This window comes from Vanessa atalanta, chromosome 30 (assembly GCF_905147765.1).
Source record: "Vanessa atalanta chromosome 30, ilVanAtal1.2, whole genome shotgun sequence".
Lineage (NCBI taxonomy): Eukaryota > Metazoa > Arthropoda > Insecta > Lepidoptera > Nymphalidae > Vanessa > Vanessa atalanta.
Genome location: NC_061900.1, coordinates 1,620,907 through 1,633,704, shown reverse-complemented (window position 1 = coordinate 1,633,704; position 12,798 = coordinate 1,620,907). Strand labels below are relative to the sequence as shown.

Below are 12,798 nucleotides of genomic sequence, written 5' to 3'. Positions count from 1 at the left end.
GACACTATCTTGTTTGACAATTTTTATTTCAGATTTTAAATTAACATGGTTATTTTTATTACTAACAGTATTTAAAACGGGATATTTACCATGTTTTTTAATTTTATTTGGTTGATCTTTATTGATTATTATTATTATTATTATTGGATGGATTTTTATTTGCTCGATATTTCGACATTATCTACGAATGTCTCGTTCACGAGACTGACGTTTGCGGGTTTGACGTTTGTTGACGGCATTAGAAGTGTCCATATCGGACTACCTCCTATCTCGTACGTTTGCTGCGTAATTTTTATTTCGTTGCAAATTTAAATTGTAAAGGTATAATCTGCAATAATTAAACATGGTGACGACCAGTGTATAGGGGCCCTGGTGCAGCGTTGCATTGAGATGAAAGTCTGGGCCTGCCCCTAATTTTCACGTATTTTAAAAGAATGCAGCCTTAAATATTTCGCTCCGGGAGGCATCCTTAGTTTCGGGGCCCTATATACTACTATAAATCACTTAGCCATTCTAGTAACAAGAGAGTAGAAAATATTGTTCATGACTTAAAATTTAATTCCAAGATAATCTCAAAAAAAAAATACGTTAAAAATATTTTTTTTCGTGCTAAGCAGTCTGTGTAATATTGTGTAGGATTGACTTCAAAAATAAATCAAGTGCTTAACAAATATAAATTAAAATGAATTTTCTCGATGGTAGATCTATTCAAGCCCTTCTGGTACCACCCTCTCATCTAATGTTTTGTTTGTTATTTTTGTGTTCCGGATTGACCGGTGAGTGAGCCAGTATAACTACAGGCACTAGGGACACAACATCTTTGGTCCCTTTGTTGGTGAACTGGTGATATGAGGATTGACTAATATTCCTTGCAGCGGTGACCACTTACCATAAGGAGACCATTTTGCGAGTAGATAAATAAAAGTATAATATTTTGATTTTAAAACTAAATAAAATATGGGTTTGCTATATAAATATTTATTTACCAATTTAAGACTAATTTAACATAATTAATGCAATATTTAAAAATCAATTATTATGAATACTCGATAAAATTTATTTTATTTCACACTGCACTGGATACAGACAATAATTTTCTTATAATATAATATATACGTTTTTAAAAAACATTGATTTAAATTTATCTTATTTGAAACTGGATTATTATGTCTTCCTGAACGATTTAGGTTAAGGCTGACATCCTAAACAAAGAATATAGATCTTTACAAGCGCCAAAATATAATCTTATTGGTATTTTTCTGGCTTTACTCTTAAGCACTAGCGTCAGTCACTCATAATAACGCTGTAAATAATTTAACACAACATGTGTGTGCAAACACAGGTCCACTCTCACTGCCTCACTGACTCCCGTTTCAGCAAGCATAGGAATTGAACATGATCGGAGATACAAGACCAACGATTTTACGCGGGGTAGCGCCAACCCAGCCCACTTTCGGATTTCGAGTTTCTAACAATAATTTCTGTACAGAAAATCTTAAAATTTTTGGCCTGAACTGGAGACAGAACCTCAATATCTGTAACCACAATCCACTAATAAGTTCTACCCTTTATGCGAAGAGGCAGTACAATTTATTTATAGTCTAAATCAGTCGAAGAAGGAAGATAGAAGACTTGCTAATAGCTCAGCTATATTGTAAACGACTAACAGTTCTTGATTAATTTATCTTTATTTATAATGCAACAGTATTCGTAACTACTTATATCCCCTTCAATTTTACTTCCAAATTTCCGATAATTTTCGTTGACATTCAAAACGGCATTTTTTCGCAAATCCATAATATGATATCGCGTAAATTCGGTGTAAAATTTTCTTTATTTGGGTTTTATCCTCTTGTGTTTGGAATAGATATAGATACTTCAATTTGGAAGATCTAACAAAATCACACATTTAAATGAAAAATATTCAGATCCACGTAGGCTTATGCCACAAAGACCCATGTAGCGAGTAGCTTAGCATAACGGGGAATCCCTTTTTGATAATGTAGTTTATCAATATAATGATCAGTGCAAATTCAGTTGACTGGATCAATTTTTTTTGTAGATTTTCTCTTTGCGGGTGTTTTATCCAAAACCTTCATTGCTTTAACTATTGCTTGTCCAAAATCCTGCATTTTCGGCTTGTAACTGTAGGACTTATTTTTATACGGGTTCGATTTTGGAATATCTGCAACGCTCTTGTTACCTAAGAGGTGAGCCAGAGGATTAACGCTGACTAACTTTGTACCATTCGGCAAAGTTATATTCGTCTGTTTTGGCGGTTCGACTGTTGCTTGTCTCTCGTGTAAGACTTCGTCAATTTTAACGATTTTATAGAAAGGCGCTTTGGGCGCCAAGTGACCTATCCTCACGTTATTATACGACAAAAGATCTTTAAGCACAATTGTCTTTTTCAAAATATTATCTTTAGTTGGGTCTTTATCTGCTAAGAGAACTTCGCGACCAACCTCTGGTATTAATTCAGATTTGTTCCGGATCTCACTATCGTAGGACTCTTCGAAATAAGATCGATCGACGGACTTGTTGAAATCCGTGCTACCGGCTTCGTTTTCAAGGTTCAATGTTGGAGTAACATAGTCACAATAAACTAATTTTATAGTTACTTTGTGTTCTTGCTTTTCCTCCTCTCTGAACTTAACAGGCATTTTTAACTGCGGACGATCTGCTATTACCGTGGGCTCTGGGTTAAACTTTGTCATTTTTATAAGGGATTTCGTTTCACCTTTTTCAACCGAACGTATGGAAAGACTGTTTGATATTGAAATCTTTTTAGCGGCGGGATCGTTTGAATCTGGTTTGAAAGTCTCTAGGAATTTTTTGACCGATATTTTATCACTTTCGACCCTAGTTATAGTTGCTTGGGTGTCATTTATTTCGACGGGTACTCTCTGTATTGTTTTCGAAATTACAGTATCGGCTGTTTGATGTCTAGCTGTCGTCATTTCTTTGTCACTCTTGCGTTTATCTAACAATTTCTTGAGTGTTTCTGTTAGTTTCGAGCTCGAATGTTCAGTTTTCATGTGATCATTGAGTTCGTCTTTAGTTTTGAACTTTTCAAAGCACTTGACACATGTCTTGTGACCTTTCTTCATGTGCAAACTCATGTGGCGATGGTAGTTTTGATATGTGTAACAATTGCGATCACATTTAAAACAAATGAACTTCATCTTCTTACGACTGTATTGTATGGTCTCTTTCGATGTTTTCCTTCGTTTAATTTTCCGTTTTCTCGAACGTGTAGGATTTTTGTTTACAATTTTCGATAAGGGAACATCGGAATCGTCTGACGAATCAGAATCATCGCATGTTTTAGTTTTCTGTCTCTTCCTAGATCGTATCGGCTGAGATTTCGTTTTACGTTTCTGTACACGTGCTTTTCGTTTCACTTCGGCTTCCGTTTGGTCTGCTTCGGTTTCTGTGACTGTCATGAAATCTGAATTAACATTTACTAGTTTGACACTGGTCTTGTTATATTTATTATTTGAATTTGTATATATAGCTTCATCTTCTGGTTTATTATCTGGTAATTCACAGCATTCATTTGTGTTTTCATTCACAACGGACGTTGTTTTATTTTTCGGTTCTTCAGTTACTTCTAATTTCTGTCTTTCCAAATCAGAATCTCTTTCATTAGCTTTAGATTCTACTTTACTCGAGACTTGTTCAATAGCATTGATATTTTCACTTGTTTTTTTTTCAGTGTCTCCGTATTTTTTACTTTCATTTTTATTCTCATTCAGTGTTGTTTTAAAATCACTCTCATTATCTGTAAACATTTCATTATCGCTTTCTTTGTTCGTCGATTCAGCGATATCCAGATTTTTCGGTTGAAATGGTTTTTCAGACTTTTTATCCGTGAAAAACACGTGGTAATTGCTATTAAACTCGACGAAACCGACACTTTTATGATCTAATTTTATGTGAAGTGTAAAATTCTTACGAATCCTGTAATCTATATTACATATTTTGCACGTATAGGGGTTAATATCTCTGTGTTTTGTGAAAAAATGTCCGAACAACAATTTTGGATGCTTAAAAACAATGTTGCAATATATACAATTATATTTATAAAGGTGCAAGTTGTGTTTATGAGACCTTTCTATATGTTTTTTGAGTGCATTCAACCCGATGAACGGTCTACGACAGTATTTACAGTTCTCAAACTGTACAGGCGTGCGGTGGGAGTGTGTTGTGACATGATGAGCGAACTTCTCCACAGAATCGAATGATACATCGCACGGTATGCACTTCATACTAGAACATTCTTTTAAGTGTGATTTTAGTTTTGTAAAATGAAAATATTTATCACATTTCGGGCATTGCTTTTTTCCATTATTAATCTCTGTTTCCGTCTTTTTGTGAGTCTTACAGTGATGTTCCAGTCTAGACTTCCACGCATACACATTACAGCATGTATTACACGATAAGGATTTGCATTCGTTTTTCAAAAGATGATCTATGTACTCGGTAACATTTGGTGTCGATAGTTCACAAACGACACATTTATATAAATAATTTTCATGCAAACCTTTGAAAAATTTACGTATATTTATGTTGATTAATGATGACAGCTCCGGAAAGCAGTGCTGCAACATCAAACCGTCATCAATGTCACGATGTTTTTCATATTCATGGTACTCCAGGTCTTTTTTGTTTTTAAACACTTTTATACAATTCGAACATGCGATTTTCGGATAGTAAAATGAACTTTTATGTTTTTTCTCATGTCGAGATACACTCTGGGCATCATTAAACACTCTAGTGCAATATTTGCAAGTCTTGAACGTACTTAAATGAGCATTTCTTAGGTGTAACGAATAAGCTTCGATATCGTTGAAAATTCGGGAACAAAAATCACAAAATCTATTTTTGCTGGTTTCGTTCAAGTGATATTGAATTATATGCAGTTTCAAATCGTCGATATCAAGGAATTCAGCGTAACAAACACCGCAAATGTTATCGTTATCCAAATCTATATATTCGTCCATTTTTATTTAAAATGATTATCTCTGCTTGTTTACGTTCATAATGATTTTCTGTTAATAACTAAGTTTTGTTATTATCGTGGAATTCTAGCTTATTTCGTTGCTATTTTCATTTTTTTGATAAATATTTAAATATCAAATATTTTTTTATTAATCACAATTGACAGATCTCGTTGACAATCGGAAAAATATTTCTTTTTTTTTAAATCCATCAGTTAGCACAGAATAAACAGGCCGATTTATATTTTAGACTAAGTATAAGAACAAAATAACCTATTTATAATTATACAAAAATATTTTCAATCTTTTCATTCCATTTTATTGATAAGATTGCTGATTGAACATAAAAGTTACTTCTATTATAATTATCTACTTTAAAAATAAAGTCAAAACGTATCAATGCTTTTTCAAAATTATTGTATTGTGTCAAATTTATTAAGAGCGTAAACTAGTGAAATAAAGTTAATATAGCTCAAACTGAATAAATATTAGCTTTTCAAGCTTCATTTGAGAAATACATATTTAATTTCGACTTGTTTACTCATGTTTTCAATATTAGTTACGGATGATAAAAATATTAGTACTTCAAAATAATTCATATTTATATATAAGATACAAAATAAGGATTATTTTAATTGGGAAAAAGCTTTCGTAAGTGTCTAACCTCCTATGAAATTATTTTTATCCATTTATATTTATTATCTGTGTTTATACGATATATGTAGTCTGTAGAAGTTGTCTATAGCGTACAGTGGTTTCTATTCTCTATATCTAATATCTATCATGGTATCATGTCACCACAAGACTGTCACCAAATGCCCGTACTGATTTTATAGGCGGTTTTCGCTGCCATGCACAAATTCAAGATTTACAGGTAATTATTATATATATCCCAATAGTTATCTTTATCTAGACATATAAGCTTAAAACTCAAATACGAATTATTTGCACAATCATTATAACCTAACTTTTTGTATGTTCGTCGCTACTGGTTATATTGAATGTAAATAATTATTTTATCGTAATTCAACTCAAAAACGTGTTTAGTTTCCGTTTAATAGTATAAAATGTTAGTTAATATTTTTTATGTAGTGTTTAGAAACGGAAAACGTTATGAGTTCCATTTATTTGCGTTTTCCTGTTAAGTAGGCTAAACGATATTTTACGATTGTTGTTGACTTAACTAGCTACGTGTAATGTTAATTTATAAATATATAACTTCGATAATGTTTAATTTGAAAGATTTATGTGTTTAAACAAGAAAAACATTGTTATTTTTATTTTAGAATAAATATTATTGGAAGGTAACTACTTAAGATAGAATTATATATGTGAGCTTCGTAAAGGAAAATTAGTTAAAATCTAATAATATTGTTAACTAGCTGCCTAAGCATGGGTCTATTTTATTAATAAAAAAAATTATTTGATATTAATATGATGAATACCCTCTAGCACTCAGGAATAAATAAATAAATAATGTAACTACCTAACAGAGATATATTTTTTTTTAAATTAGAGCATTTGAAGATTTTACTTGGTAGTAGGGCTTAGTGCAAACCCGTCTGGGTACCCCCGACTCATCAGATATTCTACACCCAAATAACAGTACTCTTTATTGTTGTGTTCCAGTTAGAAGGGAGAACAAGCCAGTGTAATCACAGGCACAAGGGACATAACATCTTAGTTCCCAAGGTTGATGGTGCATAGGTGATGTAAGGAATGGTTAATATTTCTTACAGCACCTTTGTCCATGGTCGGTGGTGACCACTTACCATCAGTGGCCCATATGCTCGTCTGCCAACCAATGTCATAAATAAAAGAGTACCCACTAAAACAAAATATAAAAAATAACTTTAAAATATTAGTATAGATAGAAACAAACATATATATTATATTAAAGCCTGTAAATGTTCCACTGCACGGCTAACATTTCCATTTGAGGAGGTTCAGAGCTTCTTCCATGACGCAGCTGGTGCATACAGACATGGTTGATTATCACCTGACACATGTTTGTTTCTTAACAATCTTTTCCTCAAACCCCCAATAACAAGATATAAAAACAAAGAAGTATTTTATTAAAAATATTGTAACGAGGAAATTGATTAAAATTTTAAAAAGCCAATGCTTGTGTAGCTGTTGGTTAGTCCTACTAATTTAATATCATTAATAAATATTGTACTTTATAAATATTTACATGAATGTCTTGATATGAAAACATTGTTTAATTAGATGTATTACTTGATTAAAAGATTATATAGATGATACAAAGTGTGGAGTTAGCGTTTGTTGATATAATATTTATTTATGTGATTAAATTGTTGGAAATTCTGATACATTCAATTATTGTATCGTCAATATTTCAACTCTAATAGGTACTATCTACCTAGTAAATGGTCACCGCAGCTTTTAGACATTAATCCTGTAAGAATTACACATTCTTTGTTGTGTGCAAGCCTCTCTGGATAGATATCACCTCTCTAAAAGGTCTCCTAAAGGCACCTCTACTGAAGGGTACACAGGTGATTGGTCATAATATCTACTTTCAGGTTGGTGGTACAATGGCGCTATAAGGATTGTTTTTATTAATCCATAGGTGGGCGAATGGACCCCTTGGTGGTATGTGGGCACCACTGCCCAAAGGAACAGTAAGAAGTTTTGAGGATTCCTTATATCGCTCATGCACCATGCACCTTTGCGCTTATAATTAATCCCTTAAACCAGATCACAAAGATCCTAAGTATTGCTGGTTGCCGATAGAATATATGTTGGGGGGATTGGTACTTATCCAGACAGGCTTGCGCGAAGCTAAGAATTGGTAATTCTTATAGGATCAATATCTAAGGGCTTTTATTTACCATCAAGTAGCAGAATAAATAAATGCAGTACAGCACACCTTAGAGGTTGAGCAAGTCAATAAAATTAAAGGATGTAGCCTTTTCCAATCTTAAGTAGGAATAAAAATAAACAAACTTTAGATTTACGTATTTCATGATTTGCTAATAACTCAGCTGTATTGTGCACTACTGAGTTATTTATAATATAACACTATTACTCTTAACTACTTATATCCACTTTAATTTGACTTCCAACACTCCGATAACAGTTTCGTCCACATTCAAAACGCCATTCATTCGTGAATCTATGGTAAATATCATAGATTAATCAAGCTCTCGACCAATGATATCGCGTCAATTTGCTGTCAAGTGTTGTTTATTTAGCTTTTCTACGCTTATGGTGGGAATAGAGTATGAAATTACATGAATGTTATGGTATAACTGACCTCTACCGTTAGGTCAGTCTTAGATAGTTGTAATAATAATAAATTAACTAACCCTAAGGAAAATGTTTAGGGCTCAGTCCAAATTGTTTTAAAGCATATGCATAGATATGTTGAAATGTAATTACATTTATATCCTTTTTTGTAGTTTATCTACTGAAGGGACTGTTCCATCTTGTTGAAGTGAATTTCCTATATTAAAATTATTTTTATTTACATTACAGATCTTGAAATGCGGTGATAGTCTTCAGATCAAACCAGTTCAAACAAATAAAAATTCGAAACAACCTCTCTTGGACTTCAAAATCTAAAATAAAGCACAAATTTCCAAAACAATCGTACGGGCACCACATCACGTCGAAGTAAATTATTCGCGTGCGACATTATTCTCGGCGAAAACCGAGATTGGTCTATGAATCAGTTTTACAGATATATTTTATTTTGTAAATCTTTACCGCGAGGTGCGCTGATTATATAAATCCAAAATGTCCGAATCAAATGACAGTTTGGATGTTTTATGCAAAGGCGTGTCCGAACTCACCGTTCTTTCATTCCGGAAGCTTGACGATGTGAAACGATTGGCCAAGCATTTCCACAAGGTCATCAATGATCCCGTCACTCAACAGAGTGCCGTTGTTTTGCGTTATTTGAAAAACTTGGACGAGACTCACCGTAAGATATTTCTCAAGAAACGTGAGGGTGTTGAAGTTGAGTATATATTTACGACTGAGAAGAAGAGCAGCTTGCAGAGGCAGCGTTTCAACAGCTTGCCTGTCAGCGATGTGCCAGACATACTTAAAACTGAATTCTCGATCGCGGAGACAGCAAAACAAAGCCATATATGCACGGACTGTCAGGTCGAAATCGAGTTAAATGATGACGAACCGCTACTGGAATCTCTTCAGAAACACTTCAATCTTGATGTCCATTTACCCAAGTTGAAAAGGGAGAGCATTGATGTGGCTGAACCAATTATTTTGCCAAAAATGTCAAGGCGTCTCTCCGCTATGGAGTGCGGTGATAACCCCGGACAAAGCATCGAACATATTATACAATTAGTGAAGCCGATGGAGAAGTTGGAGAAGACATTCCTTAGTAAGCTGGAGGCGTCGTTGATCAGATACTTGCCGGATAACTCCGAAGCAAGCATTGACGCAGCCATAAAGTTCTATCAGACGGTGTACGATAAGCTCTGCCAAGATATGATGTCGATTGATTTTTCAACTCAAGCGAGCTCTGTCGCCCCGATAATTATGAGCATTAAGGACAATGTGAATCAGAATTTCGCAGCTGACGCTAATAAAAATTTCGACAATGATGATGGTGACCAAAACAACGATAGACCGCTCAAGAACCAAGTTAAGAAATATCGTTACTACGGACCTATAGAGAACTTAATAGTTAAGCTATTGACGAACCATAAACTATTGACTCTAGTTGATGATCGTACAGGGAAACTTGCTTTTTTTTGCATGGCCTGTGAATATTATACTTTAAGATTTCGTTATGACAGTGTCTTAAACCATGTGTTTAGTGAGACGCACATACACAACCTCGCTTGCATTTTAGAATCAGACGAAAATATACCGCAGTTCGCTAAAAATGAACCGACAATCGAAAAGATTAAGAACTTCAACACCTATATGACGAAGCAGTTTTTATGTGATTATGGAAGGACACGTGATCAAATGCAGGAATATTGCACTCTTTGCAAGGTCGCTCTTGAAACGAATGAAAAATTAATCTTGCACATATTGGACGAGAATCATCTATCTCGACTATCAGATAAGTTGTACCGGAAGATGAAAACGAAGAATCTTGACGGCCCTGTGCCTGATGAATGGGGCCCCAAAAGTTTGGATTGGGCGAAGTTTTTGGCCAGTGTCGGCAAACCTCTGAACAATCGCGATCATGTTGTGATCGAGAATTTTATAAAGCCGTCTGGGAAGATCGCTAATTACTGTTCCTGTTGTGACATGACCTTACGCGGTCCAAGACAAGTTTTGTTCAATCACATCCGCCAAAAGAAACATTTGCGCAACGCGGCACCGCACAAATTATCGCTGTTGTACAAAAATCAGTGCCGTCCAGCCGAATACTTCGCAAGCTTCGGCAATTATTACGTTTGCGCTATTTGTCCAAGTTACATCGCTCTGCCGTCATTCGCGGCGACTGTCGAACACTTCGAGAGCACGCTGCACATCGAGACGATATCGAAGTTGATAAATTCGGCCCTAAATTCTGACTACGATAAGAAATTGTTGGATATGAATAAAATAATCGTAAACGATGGCTTTAAATGCGAATTATGCGATGTAACATTCGCTGATATTAGAGAAACAATAACGCACATCCTATCGAACTTCGAGCATCAGAATTTGATGGTCGAAGCGAGAGTCAAAGCGAACAAAGCTGATATTATCAGCATATATATGCAAGGGAATTATGTACTGCATAGCGAAGGCGCGACGTTCACTTGCGTTCCGTGCAAAGGCGTTTTTAATTCCATAAGATCGTTGCTCTTCCATTTGGTATACGCGGAGCACTTCAACCATAAGCCGACAGCTGAGAACGTCTTTCGTTTTTATTTGGAATTAAAGCACAACGTCAATATGCTGTCGAGGAATAAATACGTCTACTATGATTTTGGTAAACTGAAGTGCGGTGTCTGTGATTCGGATGTCGATGAAGGGGAAAACGCGAAACGCCACGTTTTGTCGCCTCGCCACCGGGATAATATGGGGGCCAGTTACGTTAATATTAATTTAGATGCATCTGCTATGGAATGAGGTTAGTATTACGTGAAATATACTGTTTTGTTCTAGTTAATGATGAAGGGGAATTACTGTTTCAGTTCTAGTTGCTACTCCCGTGTTTTGGGCAAACGTAAGGTACCTCTCGGGCCGTTTTCTGTGAATGTCTTTGCAAAATTATACAATGATCGGTTTAGAACTTCGCGTTTATGATATTAGCATAACCAATGCAGGATGCATTTGATAAGAAATAAACTTTTATATGTGCTCTGTGAAATTTGTTTAAAAATATTTTGTATGACAAAATGTGGTGTTTGTGGATGATTGGCTCTCATCCGTCTGGTGAGAACCAATTCATAACCCATCTTGGTTTTAAACAGCAATATTAATTGTTGATTTCGGATTTTAAGGGTTTTGAACTAGAGCAACTACAGACATGAGAGACATAACATCATAGTTTCCAACGCCATTTAACGAATATATCGTTATTAATGTCGTTCATGTTAGTGTACAGTTTACATAAAACATAACAGCGAAGGATTTAGTATATAATATTATTTTATAAAGTAGCTGCCATCGCTATACACTACGCAATAGATTTCGCAATCCGAACATTCACTGTTTGACTGAACTGAACTGCAGTCCGTACAGATGACTTTAGTGTGGCTTTGCCATTCATTCAATGTGGTCGTATAGAGATCCGAAATCCGAATCAATTTGAGCGTGCGCTTTAATAATAACTCAGTAGTCGAGTAAACACGTAGGTAATAGAAAAATAATAATATTTAAAGACTAAAATCCTACTGTCTGTTACCATCAATCGTCTACACCGAATGAAAAGCGTAAACGTCAAGAAGTTAAAGACGCTTATGATATTTTAGCCGCGAGAAAACTATTCTCTATAAGCGGCTTGATCGCTGTATGTTTTAATAGTTTATTTCTTTATGTCATATAAAGAAGATTTATTGCTGAAGCGAACTTTAGTTCTAATTCTTACCAGTATTCGAAAAAATTGTTTACATGAACGTATCTATACGTATAATAAAATTGGAGTGTTTTGGGACTGTCACTGGCAGATAGCTGATGTAATAAGGAGTAACTTATGTCCAAATGACTGTCCAGTACTGCGCGCAGCCCTCGCGCCGCCGGCACGTCTGGTTCCTCCCATCAACGACTTTATATCACAAAAGCTGATACAGAATTAATAAATTATAGTAAAATCCGCTTTTTTTCTTTCAGTTATGAATGTATTGCGACACCCTGCGTCGCTCGACCTCGAGTGTTAATCATGTTATACCAATATTTGCGGGTGGAGTTCTACTGAGTGAAATTTTAATAAATGAAATAATTTTCTAATTTTACTATTGTTTTATTTGCACAAGCGTATCCTCAAGAATTCGTTTTAGTTTATTTAGTATTTTTTAATTGACTTTTATAGAAGATAAAAACTTACAGAGCTAATTTTTTTTTCAACTGCGTTAATATTAAATCTGACGTCTGTCAAATTATTACAAATGTCAAAGTCAAAAATTTTATTGATAGTGTAATTGCAGTAGTTCGGGATGGCAAAATAAAATTATGTTGTACCATGATGTTTCAATCTCTCTCTATATTTTTACAATGCCCCCAGTCATCCAATTGTTTTCCTTATGACAGCTCAATCACCTTTTAAAATAAGAAATAGTGTTACATGCCAGTATTAAATGTTATAAAATAATATCAACTAAAGTTGTACAAATTATTGATCAATTAATTACAATAATAA

The 12,798-nt window shown here is 34.5% G+C and overlaps 2 protein-coding genes across 2 annotated transcripts; one reads left to right on the top strand and one right to left on the bottom strand.

Moving 5' to 3' along the window:
- Positions 1 to 1,077: 1,077 nt before the first annotated feature.
- Positions 1,078 to 5,170, bottom strand: LOC125075164 (zinc finger protein 107-like). Its single transcript, XM_047686787.1, has one exon. The coding sequence runs from the start codon at positions 5,004 to 5,006 to the stop codon at positions 2,034 to 2,036; it is 2,973 nt and encodes a 990-aa protein (XP_047542743.1). The 5' UTR covers positions 5,007 to 5,170; the 3' UTR covers positions 1,078 to 2,033.
- Positions 5,171 to 5,741: 571 nt separating this feature from the next.
- Positions 5,742 to 12,394, top strand: LOC125075169. Its single transcript, XM_047686793.1, has 3 exons — positions 5,742 to 5,877; positions 8,505 to 11,070; positions 12,273 to 12,394. The coding sequence occupies exon 2, from the start codon at positions 8,766 to 8,768 to the stop codon at positions 11,067 to 11,069; it is 2,304 nt and encodes a 767-aa protein (XP_047542749.1). The 5' UTR covers positions 5,742 to 5,877; positions 8,505 to 8,765; the 3' UTR covers position 11,070; positions 12,273 to 12,394.
- The last annotated feature ends 404 nt before the right edge of the window (positions 12,395 to 12,798 follow it).

What these genes read in the sequence shown, in the direction of transcription:
- LOC125075169 (XM_047686793.1), top strand. Translation starts at nt 8,766, where the DNA reads ATGTCCGAATCAAATGACAGTTTGGATGTTTTATGCAAAGGCGTGTCC.
- LOC125075164 (XM_047686787.1), bottom strand. Translation starts at nt 5,006, where the DNA reads ATGGACGAATATATAGATTTGGATAACGATAACATTTGCGGTGTTTGT.